Here is a 26780-nt window from a genome sequence, read left to right as displayed (position 1 = left end):
ATTGCTGCCACTCTGTTTACACCCTTCATATATAGTTAGCTGACATCCAACTATATATATGAAACCTATTATTACTACTGTAGTTAACTAAGGCACTTTTAACAAATTTTCATTTTTGGCTTATTGAGGATAAAATGCTTTCTGCTACACAATCAGTAGCAATCCAGTAGATCAGAATCCCTCTGAATCCCACCTGAAAATCACCCGATGTCACCTCATGAAAGGCTTCATTTTTCAGCTTATAAACAATTAATTCCAGTTGATCTCACCACACAGAAGTTTTGAGGTATCCATCATTTTTACGAGCACATGCAATTTTCTCCTCCAGTAGAAGCCATGACTCCACTGCACTCTGTCTCTATAACTATTCATCTTTACTGTGTTGACCTTTGAGGGAAGGAGTCCAAATAGTAATACAGAAGTATAAAGGTCTGCATAAAAAAATGGAAGCATCTGCAAACAGTTATGAGACAGGTGCTGAATAATAAACTGTTTGGCTTCTGGCAGCCGGTTCTTTCTTGTGAAACTTTCTGGCATCCAGGCATTTACACTAAAATAAAAAACTGTAATATTTGAATTATTTGAGGACTGGAAATGGAAATGCTTGCAGAAATATGTGCAACCTAAGAGCAACATCAACTAAACATTTGAACCTAGGTGCAACTGTTGTCATGCTACAGTGCAAACTTAATAAATAGATAAGAGACACCACCTGCTATGGGAAATGGGCTATATAGGAAGCCTATACAAGATATTGAAATCCACTTCCCTCTTCAAAACCAAAGCCCAAGAAGCCACAGGGCTGTGAGTAATGGTGAGGAACAGATATCTGTGCAGTTATCTGTTGCCAACTGTGTTGCATTGTCAGCTGAATGTCCTGGGGCAGATTTCTTAACACATACAGAGATATACATGCTCACACATACATTGAATAAAGATTACAGATTTGGTTTTCAATTAAATATTGTCCTCACCGACTAAGTGTAAAGACATATATGAGTGTGTACAGGTTTTTCAGTCGTATAAAAAGTCTTTTTTACAAAAACTTTTAGTGTTCTTTTGATGTTTATTTTTGTCTGCATCAAGAAGTCATAAGAAATTGTATCGTGGCCGAATAACGGAACCTCGACTTTAGTATTTTACTCTGTTGAGAGGTGTTGTGCCTTATTATTATCACTGCGCAATATTCACAGCAATCTACATTTCAGAAAAGCAGCACTACCATTTTATTGTAACCATTATTCTAACAGTGCCTCAAATGTATGAGATCGTTACTTCCTTTCATTTTGTTGCAGCGGATGCTTCGGGGCTTTAACGTGAATGATGTTTAACTGTGACCTCTCAGTGAAGGGCATGAGGTGTGAGCAGTTCAAACAAGAATTGAACGGAGAGCAGAAATCGTCCAATATTTCCCTTTATTCATGTGGTGACTCCTCACATGGTTTTTTTTGTTTGTTTTTTAGAAAGATATCCTGACAAATACGGACAGTCGTGCCTATGGAAGGATGCACACTGCATGCATGCCTGCAAAATCACTGTCACGTACTGTATGCCATCAACTGTGCTCTTCACTTGTGCATGTAAATTTATTGATAATCAGTAGGTGTCTGCGCCAGTTCTGTCATTACAATAAAATGCAACTGACAAAGGCAATAAACCCAAAGTGTGGAATAAGCAATATGCTAATCTGGTTACTGAGCACACCTGATACACGAAACCAAGTGATCGAAACTCATTTGTTACTTCTAAGGAATAATCAGACGGTAATGGCGTTTATCTGTTCAGGTTAAGCCTCAGTTAGTCTGTGTGTTTGAACAGAAACCGGCTTCTCGTGCAGCCTTTTAAGGTGCTTTTAAATGTTTTTTCCTCAACCACCATCAAATTCATGTTTGAATTGTTTCCGTTCAGCTGCATGAGCACCTTTAGACGCCTGCAGAGAAAAGTTTGGTAGGGCAGCGTCCATCCAAGCAGAAATTATAACAGGGGACAGGAGATCAATACATTCAGGGAGAGATAAGGCTGAAGAATACCACAAAAAAGAAGGTTTCTTTGCATTTTCAAAGTGTTGCACTCCTCAAAAATTAAATTCGACACATTGATTACCTGATGTGAGTTTAAACTCGCGAGAAGAAATAAATGCAAACGCCTGAATCTTAAGCTTATCTGAACAGGCACAAATGAGCAGCACCTGTCTTGTGAGTTTTATTTCATGTCCACATGAGTTCCCCTTTCACCGAGATGCCAGAACTGTCCAAAAGGAACAAAAACGAAATAAAAACCCGGCACATCAGCGACTTCCACGGTGCTCTGAGAGGAATGTGACACCTCTCTTCATCAATTTTTGTGCCTAATTCTACTATTTTTATTACTCTCTTTCAAAATGCACTTATTTTTGGTCATGCAGCCAACGTTGAGATCTATAACGCCATTTTTAAACATCAAACTGTGCTGTTGTCATCCTAGACTTTTGCATTTGGAAAACTCTCTGTCTGAACTTTTCAGCAAGCAGGAAATCAATAAAGGACATTACTTTGAAAAACATTAACATTATGGCCTCCTACATGCATCATTGCAGTTTTCTCAAGCAGAAAATGGGCTTTCAAACCTCTGAGCAAGGTTCAGATAATTCCCTTTAGATTTCCCGGTTTTAGCGACGCTGTATATTTCAGCCACAGCTATTCCCCTGTAGACAGAGAGCGGGAGAGAGAGAGAGAGAGAGAGAGAGAGATAGAGGAGGGAAAAAACTTCATGGCCACAATATTTCTCTGTCAAATTGCAGGGGGAAGACAGTGCAGGAAGGCAGGGTCAGTGATGGAGCACTCTGCCCAGAGAGGCAGAGACTGACTCGCAGTCATAAAGGGAGTGATGCTCGGTGAAATGGCAGGAATCTCATTTGGCTGCTCCATTTTCACAAGCGTCATTATCGTACACCTCGATGTCCTGGAGACTGGAGGCGTCCGTATCGTCCCCTCCGCTGCTCCCACTGTTCCTAAAGGCGATGCTTCCTATAAAGGGGTACACGCTTCCCGTTAACAGTTCCCTGATGTTGTAATGAGGGAGTTCTGGGTCTTGTCTTTCGGGCTTGGTGATGCACTGTCCCTCCATGGCTTTGTTTCTTTGATAGTACTTTGAAAACTTGTTAAAGATGATGGTGATGGGAAGAGCCACCACTAGCAGGCCACAGATGATACACACGGTGGCCACAATCTTCCCCGCCACCGTCACGGGGCAGGTGTCCCCGTAGCCGACTGTGGTCATGGTGATTGTGGCCCACCACCAACCTGAAGGTATTGTCCCCAAATCGGTGTCCTCTTCCTTCTCTGCGAAGTAGATGAGAGCAGAAAAGATGGAGATTCCCACTGAGAGGAAGAGAAGGAGCAGGCCCACCTCCTGGTAGCTGTGGCGGACGGTGGCCCCCAGTGCTCGCAGTCCGATGGAGTGGCGAGCCAGTTTGAGGATTCTGAGAATCCGCATGAGGCGCAGAACCTGCACCACTTTCCCCACGTTTTCTATGTCCTCGTTCTCCTCTACGCTATCCTCGTCGGCGGTCTCCAGAGCTAAAGTGGCATAAAACGGCAAAATCGAAGCGGCGTCGATTATGTTCAAGGGGTTTCCGAGAAACTTCCGTCGGGAGGGCGCGACAATTAACCTGATTATGAACTCTGCGGAGAAGCAGACGATGCAAACCGCCTCCAGTCTAGTGAGCACGGGGTCCTCGATGGGCCTGTCACTGTCATCCACACGCTGAAACTCTGGCATGCTGTGAACACACATGGCAACGATGGAGGTCAACACCACGCTGAGGGAAGCCACAGCAATGATCTTCGAGGCTCTCGAGTGACCCGGATCCTCCAGTCTGAGCCACATGTAGCTGCGAATTTCTGCACACCAGGCCCCTTTGAACTTGGCGAGGTCTTTATCGAGAGCAGAGAGCTCCTCAAACGAGGAGTCGAAGCTCGGCTCCTGCTGGTCTTCGCTCCTGATGTCCCAGTCTCTGTCCTCGATGTACTCCTTCCTCTCGTGGTACCAGTTGCTGCAGCAGGGGCTGAGGTGGAGCTCCTTGATACCCCAGTACTCAATCTCTTGACAGAAAGAAAAAACGCACAACTCCTCCATCATGTGGATTTGTCCCGTGTGGTAAAAGTTAAGCACGCACAGGAAAACCCGAGGATTCCTGTCAAAGTAGTACTCCTTCTCAGCCGGGCTGTAGTCGTCACACAGCTCCAGGATTGCCGCCTCGCTCTGGCAGCACAGCAGACGAGCCAAACGCGTGTGAGGAAAGCGGAGCACCATATCAGGATCCAGTTCATGCCGTACCCCTCCCACATTGAGGTGGACCTGGTCCTCCTCATCCCCTCGCCGGTGGAGGATTTGCCCATACCCCATGATCCTGAAAAGACATTTACAGTGAAGTCAGTTCATTCTAGCAGACTTTTTGTGTCTTTTTTTTATGACAACTAAAATGCCCACAAGGATTCCCCAGTGAAGACTAACTGTAACGTTTAAATGGATGGTTTCTATCAAGACACATTTGACTGCACTGTTTGTAGAATACATTAGTCTTCGGAAGGAGGGAGGGGGATCAATACAGCACACACAGGAAATGGCTTATACTGAGAGAGCAGAGAGGCATGAGGTGCTGTCACATGTACAGGATTACCACTAGAAAAATATCATTTTACAAACTGATTTCCAGCCCTCGTCTACATTTTTGTGTAGATATTTTTAAACAGTTGAATTCTAGACACTTAAGCGAAGCTGAGTTTTTCAAATTAAAGTTTTTTGTTTTTTTAAATTGGTTAATAAGGACCTGATAAGTCTGTTAATTATAGGGTCTTAATGCAAAGGTAGAAAAACATACCTGTATTCGGAGCGTTTCTTTCCATGAAAAAGAACTTTTATCCTGCCGTTTTGCTTTTCATCTTCTCCTGAAATGCCGCACAGAGCAGGTCAGCGAGGGAGTGAGGCGCCGCTGCTCCCCGGACGGGACAAGAAGAGCTGGAGGCGGGACAGAAGCACGGAGGCAGTTTGTTCCCTTTTCTAGGGAACAGGGAGGGGCGAGGGAGGAGAGGAGAGGGCAGCGAGAGACTGGGAACACCTCTTGAGAAATTTATAACGTATGTAACCTAGTCGCTTTATTTTAAAAGAGCCTCCAAAATTATTATGTTTCTGTCCTGGGCTATCACTTACTCACTCTTTAAATGTCACTTCAGATGTTCTCAATGTCCCTTACAAACCCCACTTGTTCTGTATTTGAGTGAAACAGCTGCAGTTGAACCAACGCGGAGACAGCGCACTGGCTGCAGAGAGCGAAGTAACTAATAAATGACATTTGAATCCACTTTGAGAAACCAGACTCTAAAACGCTACTCATCAAACAGCTGCTGTTCAACGTTTATAAATCAGGTTTTATAACTTACCAAACTCCGTGTTTTTTATCCCCTCAAAGAAAGAAACCTCAGCATCTCCCACAACTTCTGTGTGCGATACGGAAGACCAAAACGGCCAAGGTTAAGAAGCACAAAAAATTTGACACAATAAATGCATATGCTATAAAAAAAAAAAAAAATTAAAATAAATTAATGCAGGCATTAAAAAAAACTGATATAATTTATTTTGTTTGCTTTTATTGCTGGATTGTATAAGTATTTACTTAAGGTTTTTTTTTTTAAATTTAATTAATAATGTTTTAGTGGAGGAAAATAAATAATAAAATAAAATGAACTAAACAATAAATAGGGGGATTGATGAAAACCTAAATAATACAGAAATATGAAATTACTTCATGCTTTCTAAATTAACTATAATAATATTTTATGGTGCATTTGATGATAATTTGTCTGAAGTATCTTTGTTTGTTTTAATTTTTGATTTTTAGCAGTGAAATCATAACCATAAAATCAATTTCTTCACTTCCTAAAAGCACAGGGGATTTCCTGAGTGCTTCCTGCTCTTTAGGACTTAAAAACTTAATTTGCCATTTTAATATCCATGCTTTCTGAATAAATTTGTTTACAACAGTTCAGGGCTACAGAAGTTTATAGTTATTCTGCTCTTCTGTGGCGCAACCATCATGAACTCACAACCTGCACAAGGACAATCTTCTGACCTCAGTGGCACCTCTCAAGACCCCAACTTCATTTAGACTTTTTCTAATTGGTTTTAGAAAAAGTCAAAATGAATTTGTGACATTTTTGAATTTGCACCACTCATTTCAACTTCGGCAGGTTATTGGAAGATTGTATGAAAAATCTCACACCTTCATTTTTATTTTACTTTATTCACATAGACTTGCTCCCTCAACTGAAGAACGTAAAACCAGCAATTATTAGCAATAGTACAAAACACTGCTGCCTTTTTAAAATTAATTTCTGCTTTGGTTTTGTACTATAACTTTTAATTTTTAAATGCTGTTCAGAGTTTGGATGAATTCTCAGTATATAAGAAAACAAAACAAACACACATGCTTCATTTTATTAATTATTTACTTTACAACAGTTCATTTGGTTGGACAAGCATATTTGAATTTAATTCCAGTACAAGTGCCGTCAGCATTTTTGCAGCTCTGGTTAAAACTCACTTCCACCCAATCAACCTCATCAGGCTCCAACGAGATCCACCTGTGTGTGGCTGCAACCTCCCTCATCTTACCCAAAGAGGTGCCTTTAGGTCCCCTACAAACTTCTTTAAAAACGGCAAAAACAGAGACGCTAAGATTACCACTTCCCCACCTCTTGTGCCATGGGTCACTCATTAGGATTGGGGTTTGTAGCTTTATTTTTCTAAGAACCTTTTTAGTCAAACTTTCAGATTTTTGTCTTTAACTGACTAAGTTTTTTTCAGGTGGTTCATTCTTTTGGTAGTTGTTATGAACACACAGGCTCAAAAGAGGCCCCCTTTAAGTAAGTTTTATTTATTTTTTTAATTTTTCCTAAAAATGTCACTTAATCAAACTACTGCCTACTTACTCACGTCAATGTTTATTTCCAGATATCACCGCTCAGTGTCTGGGGAATGTGATGCGTGTGGATGTTGGTCCACTTGGAGGAAATCTTATGAAAATTACTGCCGTCATGAGTAAGCTTTTTAAAAAAAAAAAAAAAAATTTTTTTTCTTTGGCTTCTTGCCTCTTAAAGCTTAATTTTTCCCACTTTTTTTTTTTTTTTTTTTTTTGTGTTCCTTATCCTCTCCTCAGATAACACTGCAATTCCTCTTACGCCAAGTTTAGCCTCGCAGTGTGGCATCAGTGTGAAGATTGATCTGCTGGGAAACGCCTTGATTTATGCCTCTCTTCAAAACTGTTTTGCTCACAATGTGGTAACGTAACAAAGATAAAGACAGAATTATTAGAGGTTGTTTGTTTGTTTTTTTTGTTCTTTTTTTCAAAGCACCCAATGTGTCCTATGCTTCTAGTATTAACTTCTTTTTTTAAAAAAATATTTATTTTTTTGTAGGACGATAAAGAATTCACCACTGCTTTGCATGTTCGACTGCATGGAAACCAGTTGTTTGAAGACGAGGTGTACCAGGTGGTTAAAACTTGCCGCTACACTCCCTGGGCCTTCAGGGAAATCGTCTGTGACCACAGCTATATGGAGGCAAGTGACTGCAGCAAAACCTTCTGTGGTCATGTTCCCATCTATATGACAGTGGTGCTATAGCCCATAAGAGCATCAAGGCTAAAACAGTTCCTAGAGAGGTGAGAGATGGTTTATCATTGACTCGAAGGGTCTTGTTTCTAGGTGTCCGTGAAGAGGGCAGCTGCAGATGATTATGGCCTTCCTGCATATTCAGAGCAACAGGGCAGTCCAGAGTTTGCTTCTACTCGACAAGCCGCAAAGGTTGGAGGAGCTCGTTTGGCCTCTAGTCTATTCTCAGACCCCATCTCTGCATGTAAAGTCACGATTTGGTGTTTTCCTTACAGAAACGCCCCATAGACGCAGGATACATAATCACAACAGTTGTGTTCTTCACACCTGAGGAGAGGCTCATGAAGGCGACTGAGGCCCACCAAAGGGGGTACGGGGTAGGAAACACTCCCACCAGGGTGATTCTCCGGAGTTCAAAGTCTGCACTGGCAACGTACACCCAGACTGTGAGTAAACTGCAGATCGCATGCTTTTCACACATGCCTGACATGACCTGGCATCTTGTTCTACAGACAGACTCTGGTTAAAGTACTTGTAGCCCATTAGCTGGCTCACACTTGCAGTCAGTAACCAATTGGATTTAGATTCATTATATGATCAGACTACCTTTTTAAACTTGTTACGGTCTGACATTTGACAAGATAAAGTACATATGGCCCATTAGCCTACATTTCCATGTTCTAACGAACTGCTCTTTTGCACACATGCTTTATCTTCAATGTATTAAATGTTATCTCACCCTGCAGGTAGCAGGGGTGCCCATGAAGGTGTTCAAAACCTCGACTATCTTTGAGAAGCAGTGGCTGACTGCTCGAGTTGATGCTGTAGCTGCTTGTCCAGTGCTGGACGGTAATTAAACTCTAACCATGTGAAAGCTGCAGGGAGCCTGTGTCATCTTGTGTTTAAAACCTGAAGGCTTTAGCAGTTAAATCTGCAAATTTGTTTTTTCTAGTCTTCATTATTCCTAGGGTGGTGATGCATTTGGACGTTTAGAAATATTAACTTGCTGTCTGTCCCAGGTTTAATATGAAGACTTGTATGCATGTGTGGTTTAGAAATGCTAAGCTGTTAGCAAAGTTGTCTGCCAGCAGACCTTGTAGCCTCTAAATCCTCTATAGTAGTGTCTGTTTTGGCCTCATATTATGCCTTATGTGCAGGTCATAGTGTTTCCTTCACGCCCACCATGATCACTTGGCGCCTGCCCCAACGCATTGACCCCTTAATGTCCTCTGGGCGGGTTCAGCTCTTGGAGGTGTACTTAGGAATCAACGGTCAGACGCTTGATCCTACTCAGATGCCGGCCAAGCTGTCTACCGACGACTCGTACATCATTGTTCAGCTTCCTGTTGGGGCCGACGGTGGATACTTTAAGGTGAAAGGCAGTTGTTTTTATAAGAAATCAAGATTTGCATCAAGTATATACTGATAAATGGCTTCCTTGGCCTTTTAAGATGGCAAAGTAGTAAAAGCCACTTCTCACTGTGAAATGAGGGCCCATTTCCAAAGCTGAGCCTCCAAAAGAGTTGCTCTACAAGCATTAAAGCAGGAATCTTATAAAGAATTATTACAGCTTTTGTTCTGCTTTTAAATATGTTCCATTAGGAGTAGTTATAATGACAAATTCTTGGTTTTAAAATGATAAACAGAGCCATATCCAGGGAAATCGGTATCTCCTCTCCTATACAATCGAACCCATGCTGGAGTTGCTCTGGACTGAAGATGGAGAAGACACAAGATACAAAGTCTTGTTTCCCATCACGACGCCTTTGTTGTCACTGAATCTTCAAGTTTTTGACGGCGAGTCTCTCCATTCCACTTATCATATATTATGATTATTTGTGTAAAGTGCAAGCTCACTGAATTCCTCTTCTCTCGTCCCTACAGAGACTGTTCCGAAACAGCAAGTGTTTAAGCTGGTGCTTGGGCATTTTGCTCCTGACGTGGCGCTGATGAACATCACCTTCCCCTCTGAGGTTTTGACTATAGCACAGTGCCATGCCAGAGGCTTTAACATCAGAGAGCATGTGTCCCCTAACAGCAGCTTGAAAGTCTTTACACTTGAAGTGCCCTTCACAGACCCTGCCGTGCTACAATCGGTAAGATGTAATTTCTGCTTGTGGGGGCAGAATATTAATGCATATTTAATTTGACTGCTAATCTTTCCATTTCCCTACAGAGAGGAATGGGATTTATAGTCTACTCTCTTCACCTGACCTTTGGTTTGCTGGTGCTGAATGAGTTTGCTCCATTTTCTCACACGGTTTACCTGGAAGCCACACTGGAAGAAAAGGGTCTGTATGGCTGTTTATATACAAATGTAAACACACAAGCCTGAAATGTTTGTCATGACCTTGCACCAGCTGCAGGCCAGGGTTCTTGATGCCTTTTTTAATCTACCTGCAGTTCCTCCTTCCGTCTCTGGAAGCTGTGATTACCAGAACTTTTATGTCCTTGTGGAACATGGAACCTCAGACTTCAACTTTCATACCATGGTGGGAAAGCGACTGCTGACACCAGGTTTGGCTCAGCAGTATGGCTACATGGAGAATGGAACTCACTTCAATCTTGTTGTGCCGTTTGCAGCCCCTGATGTTGAGTTTGAGGTATTTTGTGCTTTGCTGTAGATGAGAATCTTCTGTTTAATGTCCTGCTTGCTCTAACTTGAACAATGTTTCAGGCTATTACACCAACTTCCATTAGGACCAGAATTGACGTGATCCTGAAGGATCCAGAATCTAACGTGCCCATCAGTGACTTCTCGATGGCTTGCAATTTCTTCTCATCGCTTACTGGTTGGTTTGGGTTTCTTGTTGTTTAAATTTCATTGGAGAGTTCGAGTCGAGTTTTTAAACTTTTCTTTTCAGAGTGTTTCCCTAATGGTACCATAACCACTCTGGCTGTGAAAATGGAGTCTGTTCCCAGCCTGAACCCCAGTGAGCTCACGCTGCTCGACCCCACCTGCGGTCCAGTCTACAGTGATGACCGCTACGCTTACTTTGTCTTCACTGCTAACTCCTGTGGGACTACCAGAAAGGTACTGTCACTGCACAACTTCATGACTAATACAGACTATTAATGGTGAGGCTGATCTGATGTATTGTCTTTAACTTTGTTCCCTTAGTTTTTGCCCAATGCGATGCTCTATGAAAATGACATCTCTGTGCCACATGACCTCGAAACAAAAAGTACATCAGACTCTGAGGAAGCAGAATTTGCGTGAGTGGCTGATTGTTATTAGGAGACTAAAGTTTTTAAAAGTAACTTGAATCTCTGGATTAAATGGACTCCTTCAGCTTTGCGTTATCCCTTATTCAATCTTTGATCCTGAGACAAAGATGAGTGTCTGTAGGAATTTTTCTCTCTGGTCTTTGCACTTCTGACTGCATTCAAATCTCATGGCTTGTCTTCTAGGCTAAGGGTTTCATGTTACTACGACCTCAACACAACCCACGCTGTGTCCTTCCACACCAGACCTCGCAGGAGTGAACCATATGCTGAAAATGCAAAAGGCCAGCTGCAAGTGGCAATGAGACTTTCTTTGGGTATGAAGTTGGCATAATTTCATTTTTCCACAACACAAATACAACTCCAGCACTGGAGAGATTTAAGATTCTTCTCCCTTAAACTGGAAGTCATCCTCAAATCATTAAGCAATTTTAAATTAATCTTTAACTGCCTTTACTAACTAAACCTTACTGCTTTATCTCTAGAAGATCTAATAGTTTTTGAAAACATTTTAAAATTTCTGGCAACTAGATGGTTCAGACTTTAAAGGTTGCTGTCATCAGCATGTGGCTAATTTTTCCTGCTTAATGTTGACAATCAGCTTCAATGGTTTTTACTCCAGGAGCTCCTATAATCTAAAATGCCTTGTCTATTGCGTGTAAGGAGTTGGTATTAGTTTTCGTCATTCTACTTTGAATTTATCCCTAGGCGCAGCTCTCATTAAAGTAGCTAAGCCTTAACTAATCTTAGTTTTTATTCTAACATCCCAGAAAATTTGGATATTGAGCTTTATGCAAGAAGCAAATCAGGAATTTGTTCTGGGAGCTGGCAGCTCCCAAGTAAGTAGGTCCGTGCATGGCCATAATTGGCGGGTGTATATGCAGCATTTGTGAGAGGAAAAACCTCAATGTCCTGAGCTGATTATATTGTTCAAAGCCTCCTGTCATTATGTCATTTCATGCTGTCTCTCTGCACTTAGACGACTCCTTCAGAGAGTTTTACAGACTCGAGGACTCTCCCATCATGAAACATCTCCAGCAGCCGCTGTATTTTGAGGTGGAGCTCATGAGTGCAATAAATCCTCAAGTATCACTGGAGCTGGAGAACTGCTGGGCGACATTGGATGAGGACAAGATGTCCCAACCCAGATGGGATCTGATCATAAACGGGTAACGCTCAGGCTGGTGTTTGCGTATTAGCATAAGCTCTTCCTTCATACTGATGCAAGGATGGGGTAGGGGGACAAAATTTAACTTTTTAATGTATCTTTGAAATTGTCCAGCTGTCCACACACAGACCCACACCATGTGGTCTTCCATCCAGTGTGGACTGATGCTAGGGTTCAGTATCCCTCTCACTTAAAGCGCTTTGAGGTCCAGATGTTTGCCTTTACTGAAAATGAAGAGGATCTAAGTCCTCAGGTAACTCGGCCTGTTAAAAAAATATATATATAAAAAAATCCATGGTTCAGAAAACTGCACATGCAAATCTGTACTCATAAAAACACTTGCATCTTCTAGGTCTTTGTCCACTGTGACGTTGTGATCTGTGATACCAGAAATCCATTAGGTGGCATTTGTAATGGGCAATGTTCAGACCCAGAGTACAGAAGAGGTATAGTATGAGGTCTTTTATAATGGAACCTTTTGTTTCAAGGGTTTGACCCAGAAAAAGAAGAGAACATGGTGTGCCATAGTACTTCTGTCTCAGACTAATTTTCTTCTCAGCCTGCTGAAATTGGTTACTGTTAACTTTCCTCATTCTCTTCTCTCCACAGGTAAAAGACATATCTCAGAGGAACAAAGTTCAAAATCATTTGTGACATTTGGACCAGTAATTATGAGTTGATACAATAAAGATTTTTTTTAAATTCACCTTTATTGTCTGTTCTTTCCTATGCTTTGCTACATGTGGAAATTTGATTTTCCACCTGTAATTCTGAGTATGTAGTCAGTTGTGTTGCCTCACCTATCAAATTATGTGAAAAGTCATAATTCAATGTACCTCTTTGGGTTAAGGACTCTTGCAGAGGTGAGTGTGCATTCACAAGAGGAATACTAGTGACCATGTGTCTTAAAAGACAAATGAAAGGTTTATGATATGGAGAGACGTGTGGTTTTGAGATGGTGGCACTCACGAAAACTCCAGTCAAAGCTGGAGAAATGAAGGTGCCAATATTTTCATTGGGGGGTGCCAGACGAGACATGATTGGAGGACAGCTTAGCTTGGAGACAAATTGCTCTGTCAGGCAGGAGGAAGACCAGAATGTTAGTGTATGACAGAGGATGCAAATGAAAGATCTAACGTGGTGCCTAAAGTAGCCAAAAGACTGATTAGAATCTTAATAATTTAAAGTTGCTTTTGTACTTTAGAAAGCCCAATAAATATTTGTAGTTGTCTTCGAAATGCATCAGTATAAAGTGACTCATTTTACAGCCCACAGGAACAATTTCCACACATATTTTCAGAGGCATTAACTAGGATTTCTGTAGTGTGGTGGGTGCATTTTTCCACTTCAAAATATTTCTTCATAAATAGATACTCTGGAATTTATTTATTTTTTTAAATGACATTCAGCAGCTCCTGAATGGTAAATGAAGCTAATTAAATCAAACGGAGTACTCTGCTTTCTTGAGCAGTCAACCAGTGCATCTTTCCATAGTAGTGTAGTTCCAATGAGGCCACTTTCGCCATCCTCTGCACATCTTTCTGATCTTGTGCTATCAGGAGGCTCTCAATGGTGGAACAACAGGATTGGAGTTAATTCAGTGTTATTGATACAGTGCCAAATCACAACAGTAGCCTTAAGGTGCTGTATATTGTAAGGTAAAGACCTACAACAATACAGAGAAAACCCAACAGTCAAACAATCCCCTTTTAACTGGAAGAAACCCCTGGCAGAACCAGCCTTAGGGGAGTGGCAGCCATCTGTCGTTACCAGGGGGGTCAGAGGGGAGGGAGATGGGATGAAAGACGCACTGTGGAAGAGGGCCAGAGATTAATAACTAATGATTAAATGCAAAGTGTCGTATAGATGTTGTATAGATCTTCAACACTTCACTGTCCCAGTCCTGCATCCCGCCGTGCCTAAAGTCAGCCACAATTGTCCCACTGCCAAAGCGTACTAACATTAGCAGCCTGAACTACCGACCAGTTGCTCTAACACCTGTTATAATGAAGTGCTTCGAGAAACTGGTCCGACGTCACATCATGTCCTGCTTGCCACCCAACCTCGACCCGCTCCAGTTTGCATACAGAGCTAACACATCAACTGAAGATGCCATTGCTACAACGCTCCACACCACCATCTCTCACCTGGAAGTGCAGGGCCGTTACGCCAGGCTGCGCTTTGTTGACTTTAGCTCTGCTTTCAATACAATACTCTCGGACAGACTAATAGTTAAACTGCTGGAAATTGGACTTCCTTCTACCACCTGCCGCTGGATCAGAGACTTCCTCTCAGACCGTGTACAGAGAGTTAGAGTGGGGCCTCATCTTTCCTCAGCCCTCAGCCTCAACACCGGCTCTCCACAAGGCTGTGTACTGAGTCCCCTACTGTACACTCTGTACACACATGACTGTGTTAGTTCCCACCCAGACAACACAGTCATCAAGTTTGCAGATGATACCACTGTGGTGGGGCTCATCTCAGGGGGAGATGAGACGGCGTACAGAGCTGAAGTTCAGAGGCTGTCAGATTGGTGTGTCGATAACAACCTACACCTCAATACCAACAAGACAAAAGAACTGGTAGTTGATTTCAGAAGGAGGAAGTCTGAGCTGCAGCCTGTCAGCATCAACGGGGAGTGCATGGAAAGGGTCTCCAGTTTCAAGTTTCTGGGTGTGCACATAGACACAGACCTCCAATGGAGCTCTAACACCTCTGCGGTTTTAAAGAAAGCCCAACAGCGTCTCCACTTTCTGAGAATCCTCAGAAAAATGGACCTGAAGAAGGAGCTGCTGACCGTCTTCTACCACTGCTCCATTGAAAGTGTACTGACATATTGCATCGGTGTGTGGTTCTCCAGCTGCACCACAGCACACAGAAAGGCACTCCAGAGGGTCATCAACATGGCCCAAAAAATCATTGGACATCCTCTTCCCTCCCTGAAGGACCTGTACAGCACTCGCTGTCTCAAGAGGGCACGCAGCATCCTACGGGACTGCACACACCCAGGACACCGGGTGTTTAAGCTGCTGCCGTCTGGCAGGAGGTTCAGGCTGCTGAGGTCCCGAACAAATAGACTCAAGGACAGCTTTTACAACAGGGCAATAGCCCTGATCAATGTAAATAGCTGACCTGACTGGATACCTCCCTGGACTTTTTGGGGGGGGGGGGTTAGGGTTAATAATAATAATAATAATATTTATATTTATAACAAGGTGCAATAATAATTAATGTGCAATAATAACAGTGTGCAATGCACATACACTTCTTCTTCTTTTTTATTACTAAGTTATTATACTGTGTTGTGTTGTTTGTGTTGCGTTGTGATGTGTCGTATCGTGTCGTGTTGTGTTACATGTAGTGCCGACAAAGGACAGTTTTCCAATTTCATTGTACTATTGTACTATGTATGACTGTGCAATGACAATAAAGAGTTATCTTATCTTATCTTAAACACACAGAGCGAAGAACAAATACTCAGAGCATCATGGGATGCCCCCAGAAGCCCAGGTCATTAGCAGTGTAACTAATGGAGGATTCGGGGTCACCTGAACCCATCCTAACTATATGCTTTAAAAGAAAGTTTTAAACCCAATCTTAAAAGTAGAGAGAGCATTCCACAGAAGAGAAAAGCTGGAAAGCTGAAGGATCAATTAATAAGAGCTAATATGAGAGAAATATGCTCTCACAGAAGCATTTGGAATCAACCAAAGGCTTTTCTGTTAGTTTTTAGCCTTATAATATCAATTACAGTAGTCCCGCCTACTGTCATAAATGTTTCTAATTTTAGAGATATTGCACAAATGCAAGAAAGCAGTCCTACATATTTGTTTGATATGCATGTTGAAGGACATATCTGGTTAAAAGATTCCTCAGTGTTACTAGAGGCCAAGGTAATGTCATCCAGAGAAAATATCTGGTTAGACACCATGTTGAGGTCTGACATTTGGCAGTCTGTTTCTTAGGGAATGTAGAGCTACTGTAACATCATAACATAAATCACAGCATTACATATGCTTTCTAGTTGATCCAGGTGTGTAAGAGATGTATGGAGGGGTGTTATAACTGCATGACCTGTTAGTCTGATATGCAGTAGAGTAGTAGCAGCCTTGATATGAGTTTGAAGGAGTATGGAAAACACTTGGCGATGATGGGCGGACTGGGTTATTAGTATTTATCCATCTGACTGCAGTTTTCTTGGGAATTGGGACAATCGTGGCCGACTTAGCCAGGTGAGAACGGCTGCCTGCCTTAGTGAGAGGTTAAAGAAGATGCTTTCCGTCAGCACTCATTCATTATTATTTGTATTTGTATTCTATTTTTATCTTATTGTATATTTATTTTATTTTATTCTACTGTATATAGTATTTTATTTTATTCTATTCTGTACAGTTGTGTACTGTATTTATTCTTATTGTATTCTAATTTTTGCCTCATAACTTTTGCACTGTCCACTTCCTGCTGTGACAAAACAAATTTCCCACGTGTGGGACTAATAAAGGTTATCTTATCTTATCTCCATCTGCTCAAGCCACTTCTGTGCGGGGGCGTCTGAGCCGGTGTTGCTGTAAATGTGTCGTCTCCTTCTTCCCTGGAAGCACAAGATGGATGCTGACTCCACTTTCTGGCAGTCAGAGCAAGCAAAGTACTTTAGTTTGTCCATAAAAGTTTTGTCAAAGCAATTTATGGCTTTCCCTGTAGCCAGTGATTGTCCTTATTCCACATGCATTTTGAGTTGTGCTCTATACACTTACATTTCAATTAGAAGTTTATGGGTGAGGGTGTGATTTTATGGCGCATCTATACAAGACTACATAAATTAAAGGACTATGACAACATCTGATCTGTGGCAACCATAAGCTGCCTTTTGTGAAAACTGGATTATAAAAATGAAACCAATTTGATTTGCGGTGCAATTTTAACCCTTGACGAGTTGATTCTCAAATTAGTGAATATCAAGAGCAATTTTATTTCATTAAGATCTGATTAAAGACTTTTTACCCCTCCAAGCCACTTAAACTATAGGATTAAACAGAATTATCAAACCACAAAATTGTAGCTTAATTGCCATCATAATTTACAGGCGATTAGTTTAAAGTATAGAAGTTTGCACAGACAAATTAAAAGCTATGAAGGTGCACAAATGCATTGTCACTAAAATATGATTATGATGAGAAGCAATTCTGTTAGATGAACTTGCTCAACTACAGAAATTCTGTAATATGCCATAGTAGCACAATTGAATACTTTGTTCTGCATTAACCACAGTCTGTACCATTTTCACAGTCACTAAGAATCACTCAGCATTTACGAGCCATGGGAAACAGCAAGATGTCAGCTAGAAAGACGAAGTTGACTCCGCCACACTGGGTTGTGAATTGAGCACCCCATCCACAGAGTATTGCATTTATGAACAGTTACTACACCCTTAGGAAAGTTTTAGCAATGCTGTACAAGTAATTTAAGCCTAATGCTTCATGTGAAGCTCAGCCCATGACACTACACCATGCAGTTTACTTCACATTTCAATGCCCTTTTGTCTGAACACTGAGTTCAGACAAGTGCAATATGCAAATTCAAGCGGCATCGTTTTAATTAAACTGATACGTTTACATTTGAGGCCTTGTTATAGCCAGTTAAAGATGTCAGACCAGTTTAGAACTTGAGGCCTGCATCTACAACAGTCATGACCCAGCTTACAAATTGAAAAGCTTAGACACCATATAGCTTAAGATTTATTTTTATTGAAATATCAATTTGAAAGTAGGATGGGTCCAGAGGAGAGCTGCCATTGGTGGGTTGACTCTGTACTTCTTTGCTCTGCAAATGGGAAAGAAAAAAGTCACCAACTGCACTTCAAACTTCAAGTTTGTCCCAGTCTTACACCATTAACACTTACCCCTTTTAGCACCTTTGAGTCCTTGAAATTTAGTGCCCTTTGTGCCTGTGGGATGCACACACTGGCCTCTGCAGATGCCATCTGGTGGGCCATTTGTATTACAAATCACTGCATCACAGTGCACATAGATCTGTGGGGAGACTGGAAGGTTAAGCACACATTGATACAGTATTGCATTAGACAGCCCTATGACTAGATTGCCTGAATCACCTGATCTCTCAGAACTTCGTTGTTATTGGTGAAGGTGAACATCCTCATAGAGAAGCGTTTGATGTGGGATGGCATGGCAATATTATCCTTAACTGGATGGAAGACTGTCACATGGGTGTCATCGTGATTCTCACAACTAGTGAGAAGAATATATAATTTAAATGTACCATGAAGACTCATTTTCCAAGTGAATTAACCACCCACTCTAGACTATGGCAAAGTTAGCTGGACTACATAGTTGTAGTGGAGATTTTCCACTTTGGCATTTACTTATGCCATCACCTGTTCACAATGATGTCCCATTGGGGTACAGATGTCCTGTCTTCTTGAAGAGTAGCCCAGCAGTTTTCCACGATGAGCTCCAACTGGGGGTCTGTTGACTGCATCAGCACCACCTCAAAAAACAGGGGGTCTCTCAGGTATTTCTTCAGTGGATAATCTTCAGCTTTGTAAAAGTGCTGATAAGCAGCATCTGGAAGAGAAGCTCAATTAGAACTCTAAGGCAGTGTATACACCTAAAGAGAACAGATGTCAAATTCTCCACCTTGTAGCAAACCGACTGTCAGACTTACCCTGGGCTTGCCTCATTTGCACCATTAGCAGCCCTGTCCCAATTTCTGCTCTAGGATCATCGCTCCTTGGTTTGTGACTGAATGCAACAGTTTGTGTTTTGTTGACCATGTAGTAGCAGTAGATGGTTTGCCTAAACAGGATGGGGGGGGGGAAAAAAAAAAAACCCACCACATTTTAAACTTTGAATCAGCAGTTCATCAGGATAACTCACTGGTCAGGTCTACCTACCTGTACCCAGGTTCAGCAGGTGAGGTTTTTGCTGTCACCTTATGATACAGGCTGATCTCATTTTGATAAACCATGTAGTTGTCAAAGAACTTAAAACAAAAAACACAAGTTGATTAACACATTTCCCAAAAGGCACTTTCAACTGATAAAGGTCTGTAAACGTACTGTTCTACTTGTTCCACATGAATCTGCAGAGAAAGAAAAGTGGGCAAAGCGATCGTTGCTGAAAACTGGTCTACAAGACCGGTCCTTCAATGTTAGCTGACTCGGGACGAGACTGGGCACAGATTCCAGCTTCACAGCCACTGCTGTTATGGTTCCATTAGGATAGCATTCTGAAGAAAGTAGACATTATTATGATTGTGTTTGTTATTTTAATGAGTAGTTTAAGTGATCAAATCTTACTAGTTGTCATCAAGGGAAAGCTGCAGGCCAGGGAGAGGTCACCAAGCACCCACTGATTGTTTGGTTCCCAGAGCACGATGTCAAGTCTGGCTTGGATGGAAACTGAGGAAACCAGCTGCAAGAAAATGTTCAGAGCACATTTAATTCAGATCCTAAGGAGACTGGCATTTACAGGGCTTTTCCGGTCTGTGCTTTGAAGGTTTTCAAAGAGTCATGTTATATACACCTCAAAGTTTGAGTCTTGGGCATTGTAGGGCACTCTGAGGATCAAGTGTGTGCGGTTTTCCTGCAGCTTGTAGGCTTTAGCCAGGTCGGGGGTTAGCTGTCGCATTCCAACCGCGGTCTCAAAATTACGGTCTTGACTGCCATATTTCACCCTGACGTAAAAGTGCTTCTGATCACAGGTGCCAGTAAGTGCAGGCAGCACTGCAAGGGAAAGAAAAGTCAATCTGGAGTTCAAAGCTCAATGTGCAATTCTAGAAAAGAGTCTCACCAACATCCTGCAGAGACGCCTGCAGTGTCACCTCATGAGCAAAGGAAGTTCCATCAGGCAGGATGATCAGCCCAACGGTCAAAGGGAGAGAGTAGGTTGTAACCAAGGGTTCGGGATTCTTAAGGGGGGGAGAAAAAAAAAAGTTATGTTGGCAGTTGGAATACAATCTTTAGTGCAATTTCCAATAGTTGGCCACATACGGTCTTCAGGACAACATCAGCATTGAAGGACACTTGTAAAGAGAAGCCCTTTGTGCCATTGGTGTAGATGTGCTCCTGGACAATCAGGCCTCTGGCATTGCTCTCCTCCACAGTGAGAACACCAGTAACAAAGGTGATGTTCTTCAGCTCCACATCATGAAAGAAGCCCCCCAACATGACGCTAAACACACCGTCCTCTGGAACCGTATCTGAGGAACAAGCCACACGTTTAGGCTTTTTCTGCAGGCTCGACTTTCAGTTCTTTACTTTTAAGTGGGACTTACAATCTTCCACTTGGGGAGGTCTGGGCATCAGAGGCGTTGTAATGGGGAACAAAACCTTGTATTTTATATCATCTTGGGTCCCATCCGCCCTCCAGAGTACCTCGAGCATTGGCTCCACAGTGTAGGTGACATAGTACTGATATTCTGGGGCATGACTCTGCAATTATTTATAGCATTTTAATAAAACGCACATACAAACACACAAGTCGCATGTTGAGGTAGATTTCCAGACCTTGTAGTAACCATCGGGTGAGCCCACTGGGATCTCGGCAACAATGTGAAAGTCTGTGGTGGATAGTGTGTACCCTCTCGCAGCCATCTGAGACCTATCCAGCCTCTGCCCATTGATGCCCATGTGCATCTCTACAATTCTGAATGTGCCGTCCATTAGAGGGGTCATGCGGCGAGGGATGTACCAAGAGATCACACTCTCAGTGAAGAGTACGCCCCCTAGAAGAGAGGAAGCAACTTCTTGACAATTCTACACTTTAATGCTTACTGTGAAGAAGGTTTGATGCTCACCTGTGGGACAAGCTGCTGCCAAGTTCACGATACCCAGACCACTTTCTGCCTTGTTGTAGACGCTCACCTTGAAGATTTCCATGGGGATTCCAGCCACCTTAAGGAAAAATAATAAAAAAAAAATATATGGACTTTACTGTCAGTTTTAATTACCAGAAATAATTATCCATTATGAAGTAATCCTTACATCCTCTGAGAAGGTCTCTGGTGTATTGTAAGGGCTTCGCATAATCAGTCTGTTAGAGGTAGTCATTGCACTGTAGCCAGCTTGTTCAGCCTCCCTTGGCACCATTACCACTGGTTCAGGGGTGAAAAATGTCATCTTCCAGATACCATGCGATGCACCAGAGTCCTGCAGCAAAATGGAACATTTTGAGCCTTCATTGGATTGCATTTAGTAATTTTCTTAACTCTATAATCTAGGCACCTCAAGCAGATATGAGTCAACATTTTGATCCTGAGCCGGCCGCTTAGTTTGTGGATTAGCTTTCATCAAGTAGTTTGACACCTAGAAGACAAGACAAAGCTAATTGAAGAGTTTGAAGGGCATAAGTATTAAAGTAAACCTGGCAGTGTTACGTAACCCACTTCCATGTAGTTCCTGTCACAGAGAATCTCTTTAGGGGCCCAGCGAGTGTAGCTGCACGTTTGATTCACTTCATGAGTTACCACATCTGATGGCCTCTGGCTGTACATTTGGAGTTTCAAGCCAATTTTAAATGTTGCATCATCCTATAAGAGAAGTGTAAGCAGTTAGTTCCCCCTGAAAGTCTGTTCCTGATACACTATTACCTGTACTCATTTGCAAAATTGCAAAACTTGCAGACCTAAACTTTTAAGGTTTCTATTAAATGGAAGGTTGGAGTAAAATCTAGGTGATATTTAAATTTGTAATGTTTGGAAAGAAAAAAGTTCCACCTCAGCTCAACATACCTTGTTGTCCACAAAGCAGCCCATCAGAGACATGTAGATTCTTGTGTTACCCCAGGGGTCAGACTCCATGCTGTACCCACACTGAGCAGCCAAGGTGGGTGTCAACAAGACACACTGGGTGCCATCTGGAGATGACATGCAAACATGAGGGATCTCTTCTCAAAGCAATGACACAGCCTGTTCCCAATTAGCCCTTTAACTCACTGATGGCTTCCACTACAAGCTGGTTCCCCACTGCTAAAGCCTCATCCATTGACAGCCTCATTAGATTTCCTAAACAGTCTGCCTTTAAACCACTGCCTGTGAAAGAAGACGATGGTCAGGTAGTGTAGCCTCAATTTGATCTGGAGCAGTTTAACGAGTTAGTCTTACTTGACTGTGAAGCGAGCTTCGTATTTGGCCATGCTTGACCTAAAACAATTACTGCAGCCATCAAGTTCCATAATAAACTTGAAGGGGGAGAAAAAAAATGCACATTTTAGAAAAATTAGAGTAACTGTCAGAAAACTAAACAAGACTTAACTTAAACTTACATGTTTTTAAGCCGCCACATGTCGCAGTGTCAATGTAACCATGCAAAAACAAAAATTTACTGAAACCAACCACAACCAGAGCTTGGCATTGAAACCCCAAGCAAGACCTACCACCAACAAACCAGCTCTGACGCAAAAGAGCTGACTGCTTCATTCAGGCGTCAGCAGCTGTTTTATACAGCAGGTAATCACCTCTGCACAGGTGAAACGCATCAGTGATGCTTCCTGCCTCACTCACTGTGGGGAGGCTCCACTTATGATGCCTTTGCTTCTCGTAGGACATCACAAAATCTGTATTTGTGTGAATAAGCAAGCGCGAGACAGACATGTGTCATTAAAAAATTTATTGTCATTGATTTGTGATTCTATTTACATTTGTCTATATTATATTTATATTGTCTTCTGTGTATGTTTGTTGTTTCTATATTTGCTGACTTCCTTCCTTTAAAACCACATCACCTTGTATTAAAACTTAAGCTGTGTCTGAGCTTCAATTTAGGACACAAAGTGTGCTTTATGCAGCTGAGACATTCCTCATTATTATTTTATGTCAGCTTCTGATTAGGGTTCATTTAAAGTCACAAAGCCTCTCCTACAACCTTCAACAGGGGGCTTCAACATTTATCAAGCTTTCACCTGATGGGTCGATAAGTCTGCAGTGTCCAGTCTCAGTCTTATACGGCCCTTTATAAAGGGATATCAATTTTTCACTAACTGAGAGGAGCTTGAGTCGGTGTGAAAAAGGAATATTAATGCTCTTCTTAAAAAAAAAATCCATCATCTGTGACCCCTGATCCAGTGGGACGTCTGCTTCATCAGATCAATTATCCTCTGATTTTCAGCTCTGTCTTTCTTTGTGCAAATGATTTTATATTTAAAAACAAAAAAATGACAAGCGAATAAAAACAGTTGGACAATTAGTGATATTAAGTGCACTGGTGTACATTTTGTTATCAGCAGGATTAGAGGTTACACGTGACATGTAGGTTCAGAAGCTGTCAGTATCCCCTGTTTATCTTGTGCTCCTGGTCCAGAAGTGTCTGTTGAAGGCTCACTTTGGCATCTTCAAAATCCGGGTTGAGCTTTAATGCCTGCTGGAAATCACTCTTGGCATCGTCAAAAAAGCCTGTAAGATAATAAAAATTGTAAATACATATTAAATATAAGGGTATCTTTTATAATAAACTTCTAGGCTGGATTTTAAAGAGTCAGCAGTAAAAGCACAAGGGTTGTGGCAAGTTGCCACAACCCTTTGCAAGTGCAAATACACAGCTCCATCTAGTGTCATAGAAAAGAAAGCACCAAACAGTTACAGGATAACAGTTGACGATTTCAGAAGCCTTTACTGTTTCTACTGTCTTGCATTTATTCTTATATACAATGTCTTTTGCCTTTGCTGTCTTTGTCCTTTCTTGTAATCATCTTTAGTTTTCAGTGGAGGTGCAGCCATCCACAGATCATCACATCTCTTTTTAAGCCACATTTTGTGACAATATGTTAAAATTTGTGTATACGTGTAAGTGTTCTGGCTGCCAGATTCTGAAAGAGTTTATGTTGTCCTACTAATGATTTGGATAATCCTACAAATAGAGCGTTATAGTAGTCTAACCTACTCGATATGAATGCACGGACCCATTTCTAAGAGTCAGTTTTAGATGATATTTTTCTAACTATTGATATATATTTAAACGTAGAAAGCACATTATGCTAATTAGCGATCGAAACTGAGATCAAAATGATAACATGGCTCCTGTCTTTTTCAAAGTGTTTCAGAGAAAAGGGTGATAAATAGGTAGGTACAGCTGTGTATCATATGCATAAAAGTGATAGGATATATAATGATCCTTCATGATAGTACCAAGCAGGAGCATGTCAGAATAATGGACCAAGAACGGAGGAACCTCCGAGCTTTTATTTTTGCAGATCTAAATGTACTACCTGAAACACAAAACTCTCTGTGAGTCTTTGATAACAGCTGTTTCTGTGCTATGATTGGATCTAAAAACCTGACTTGTACTTGTATCATAAATACTGTCTAGCCAAAATAGTTTAAAACACCTTTTCAACGCAATTGGAAGGAGTAATGTCATTCTTCTAATAGACGTAGTGTCATCTGTGTTTCAGATGATGATTATGAGGAAACACAGGCAAGTCTGCTATAATGGAGATGTTCAACCTATATGTTGACCTCACACATATAAATACACAGTGTGTGCTTATATTTCTTTATATGGTATACAATGTTAGTGGACTGTTTTCAAATAGGACCTACAGAGGTTAATAAAAACGAAGCAGAGAAAAAGACATTTATTTTGAAGGTAATGGGCGGAAGCTGAGGTGGGGTTTTTTGGCTGTTGATGTGAACTGGCTTGCTGCTGCGAGCTGTCTGTCGCTTAATTGTTGCTTCTTCTTACCTAATCTATAATGAATTAGTCCTCTGTTGTAGAAAGGCACTTCAAACTGGCTGTCAGCTTGTGTCGCAGAGGTGTAGTCATCCACCGCTTCACGAAAGTCCACCCGGAGGTACTTTATCTGCCCGCGGTTGTTATAAGCAGTTGCTAAACTGCTTGCTTCACATTCCCTGTTCAAATATAACACAGTTAAAACCCCCTTTTAAAATCATGGCTACAGTTAAATGTGAACATGAGAGAGAGGAAGGGAACTGAAATTAGCTAGCAGTTAGCGACAACGGGTCACAAAATTTAATGTGTAACAGAATGTGTCGTAACACCACCATGTTATAAACGACAACAGCTAGCCTTTAGCGTCTCCAGAATAAAATGACGATACCTGGACTGTAAGCAGGAAGAAATAAACTTTGTGTACAGCTCTTCTGCCATTTTAAAATTCTCCCTTTTAAACTCAGCGTGGGCGTTTTCGAGTATCTGGGAATTATTCTCCTCCATGTGTGCGAAAGGTTTTCTTGTTTTTCACCTGCGGATGTGACGTTGCACTACAAACTGTCCAATCATAGCGTGGTTCACATGTCGGCGTAGATCAGTGAGGGTTCATGGTACTAAACACGAATAAAGTTTTAAAACCTTTATTAGTAAGAAAAAATAAAATAAAAAATCGTTTTTATTGTTTTGAATACTACGAAGCACCATTCTCTATGCTCTTCCTCTTTCCCTCCTGCCTGGCAGCTCCTTATAAAGCCAACATCCTTCATCTAATCTCTATCTTCTATACATGTCCAAACCATCAACTTTGTCTGTCTTGTGCACTAATCATTGCTTTGGACGGTTGATCCAAGGTATAGAAACTCATTTACTTTCGCTGTCTCTACTCTATCATTCACAAACAGGTCTTCTGCTTGACTTTCATTCCTCTTCTTCTTCCCTACTCTCACTACAGATTTGACATCTACAAACAGCATTGTCCACAGAGACTCCTGCCTGACCTCATCTATCAGCCTGTCCGTCACCACTTTCTGAAGCTTCTCAGAGCATCTCCCTCATGTAATACCACCCCCACCTTGAACCTGTCTGTCCTACTGCACACCCCACCACAGTCTCGCTGTCCTCATACATGTCCTGTACCACTCTGACATATTTATCTGTCACTCCTGAATTCCTCATCTAGTACCGCAGCTCATCTCTTGGCGCCCCATGACATGCTTTCTTTAGAGCCACAAAGCCACAGTGAAGCACCATCTCTGTATGTCTCCATCACATTCTCAAAGCAAACGTTGCATCCGTAGTGCTCTTTCACATTATGAAACCAGCTCACTGATTGTCACCTGTCCTCTTAACATACCTTTAATAATACTTTGCCATGTCTTCATGGTATGGCTCATGTATCCCTCTGTTGTTACTACAGCTCTACACATCATCCCTGTTCTTGAAAACTGGTCCCAGTACACCTTCCTCATTCCTCAGGCATCCGATCGCTCCCAATAATCGCATTAAACAACCTGTTAAAAATCCACTGGTGTGCCATCAGGACCACCTGCCTGTCCCCTTTCCATCCTCTTCATAGATGCCCTCACCCCCTCCTTACTAACCTTTCTCCATCTGTTCTCCTCTCTCTCCCATTTTCTTCATTTAGTTGTCGTAGAAATGCACCTTTCCTATATTATTTTCTTTGCTCATAATAACTACTAAACTACATCTTTCTCTGTTTTTCTTGATTTTTCATGTGTACACACATTTGTGGAAGAGAGATTATCTTCTTATTGTTTTACTGTGCCTCTCAGGGGGCAAACTATCTACCTGCACCATCACCTAATAACAAGAAGGTCCTGGGTTTGAATCCACCAGCTGGCTGTGTGGAGTTTCCATGTTCTCTGTGTCTCCATGACTTCTCTACAGGAACTCTGGCTTTCTGTAGGTGTGAGTGGTTGTCTGTCTCTATGTATTAGCTCTGCGATAGATTTGAAACCTGTCCTGGATACACCCCGCCTCTTCCGTGATGTCAGCTGGGATAGACTCGAGCCCTAATGTGAACCTAAATTGGATA

General features: G+C 41.8%; 4 protein-coding genes across 4 annotated transcripts; 1 reads left to right on the top strand and 3 right to left on the bottom strand.

Annotated features, from left to right (window-relative positions):
• Window positions 1-1416: 1416 nt before the first annotated feature.
• kcns3b (potassium voltage-gated channel, delayed-rectifier, subfamily S, member 3b) lies at window positions 1417-4977 on the bottom strand. Its single transcript, XM_085246917.1, has 2 exons — window positions 4862-4977; window positions 1417-4390 (listed from the first exon to the last, which is right to left on the bottom strand). The coding sequence occupies exon 2, from the start codon at window positions 4384-4386 to the stop codon at window positions 2890-2892; it is 1497 nt and encodes a 498-aa protein (XP_085103043.1). The 5' UTR covers window positions 4387-4390; window positions 4862-4977; the 3' UTR covers window positions 1417-2889.
• A 1660-nt stretch (window positions 4978-6637) lies between these two features.
• Window positions 6638-12741, top strand: LOC146558039 (uncharacterized). The gene is made up of 21 exons (XM_085246911.1): window positions 6638-6764; window positions 6844-6902; window positions 6991-7077; window positions 7196-7317; window positions 7455-7598; window positions 7743-7841; window positions 7925-8095; window positions 8396-8498; window positions 8807-9021; window positions 9296-9446; window positions 9534-9745; window positions 9826-9940; window positions 10053-10252; window positions 10327-10441; window positions 10514-10683; window positions 10771-10865; window positions 11061-11191; window positions 11854-12043; window positions 12157-12295; window positions 12395-12488; window positions 12652-12741. Exons 1-21 carry the CDS (start codon window positions 6742-6744, stop codon window positions 12720-12722), a joined length of 2706 nt encoding a protein of 901 aa, XP_085103037.1. The 5' UTR covers window positions 6638-6741; the 3' UTR covers window positions 12723-12741.
• A 5025-nt stretch (window positions 12742-17766) lies between these two features.
• zpax1 (zona pellucida protein AX 1) lies at window positions 17767-22480 on the bottom strand. The gene is made up of 21 exons (XM_085246909.1): window positions 22323-22480; window positions 22162-22238; window positions 21994-22089; window positions 21790-21914; window positions 21445-21588; window positions 21284-21364; window positions 21044-21208; window positions 20857-20953; window positions 20567-20784; window positions 20335-20491; window positions 20051-20259; window positions 19851-19968; window positions 19584-19783; window positions 19358-19472; window positions 19118-19287; window positions 18953-19041; window positions 18724-18854; window positions 18434-18623; window positions 18152-18287; window positions 17942-18071; window positions 17767-17862 (listed from the first exon to the last, which is right to left on the bottom strand). The coding sequence occupies exons 1-21, from the start codon at window positions 22340-22342 to the stop codon at window positions 17795-17797; spliced, it is 2736 nt and encodes a 911-aa protein (XP_085103035.1). The 5' UTR covers window positions 22343-22480; the 3' UTR covers window positions 17767-17794.
• Window positions 22481-22655: 175 nt separating this feature from the next.
• On the bottom strand, window positions 22656-25281 carry ttc32 (tetratricopeptide repeat domain 32). The gene is made up of 3 exons (XM_085246928.1): window positions 25113-25281; window positions 24737-24903; window positions 22656-23448 (listed from the first exon to the last, which is right to left on the bottom strand). The coding sequence occupies exons 1-3, from the start codon at window positions 25226-25228 to the stop codon at window positions 23321-23323; spliced, it is 411 nt and encodes a 136-aa protein (XP_085103054.1). The 5' UTR covers window positions 25229-25281; the 3' UTR covers window positions 22656-23320.
• Window positions 25282-26780: the final 1499 nt, after the last annotated feature.

Source organism: Mchenga conophoros, linkage group LG15, assembly GCF_057382185.1.
Source record: "Mchenga conophoros isolate Kocher_MC1m ecotype Shallow Benthic linkage group LG15, M_conophoros_male_GT1.1, whole genome shotgun sequence".
Taxonomy (NCBI): domain Eukaryota; kingdom Metazoa; phylum Chordata; class Actinopteri; order Cichliformes; family Cichlidae; genus Mchenga; species Mchenga conophoros.
Note: the sequence above shows the minus strand (reverse complement) of the source record. Positions and strands in the feature narration are given on the sequence as shown.

What these genes read in the sequence shown, in the direction of transcription:
- LOC146558039 (XM_085246911.1), top strand. Translation starts at nt 6,742, where the DNA reads ATGGGTCACTCATTAGGATTGGG. An exon ending in GTGACCACAGCTATATGGAG is followed by an intron (nt 7,599 to 7,742) that starts GCAAGTGACTGC and finishes TCTTGTTTCTAG; the next exon opens with GTGTCCGTGAAGAGGGCAGC. An exon ending in ACCCTGCCGTGCTACAATCG is followed by an intron (nt 9,746 to 9,825) that starts GTAAGATGTAAT and finishes ATTTCCCTACAG; the next exon opens with AGAGGAATGGGATTTATAGT.
- kcns3b (XM_085246917.1), bottom strand. Translation starts at nt 4,386, where the DNA reads ATGGGGTATGGGCAAATCCTCCACCGGCGAGGGGATGAGGAGGACCAG.
- ttc32 (XM_085246928.1), bottom strand. Translation starts at nt 25,228, where the DNA reads ATGGAGGAGAATAATTCCCAGATACTCGAAAACGCCCACGCTGAGTTT. An exon ending in TCTTCCTGCTTACAGTCCAG is followed by an intron (nt 24,904 to 25,112) that starts GTATCGTCATTT and finishes ATATTTGAACAG; the next exon opens with GGAATGTGAAGCAAGCAGTT. An exon ending in ACTAATTCATTATAGATTAG is followed by an intron (nt 23,449 to 24,736) that starts GTAAGAAGAAGC and finishes ATTATCTTACAG; the next exon opens with GCTTTTTTGACGATGCCAAG.
- zpax1 (XM_085246909.1), bottom strand. Translation starts at nt 22,342, where the DNA reads ATGTGGCGGCTTAAAAACAT. An exon ending in GCTGCTTTGTGGACAACAAG is followed by an intron (nt 21,589 to 21,789) that starts GTATGTTGAGCT and finishes CTTCTCTTATAG; the next exon opens with GATGATGCAACATTTAAAAT. An exon ending in ACCTCCCCAAGTGGAAGATT is followed by an intron (nt 20,260 to 20,334) that starts GTAAGTCCCACT and finishes CTTGTTCCTCAG; the next exon opens with ATACGGTTCCAGAGGACGGT.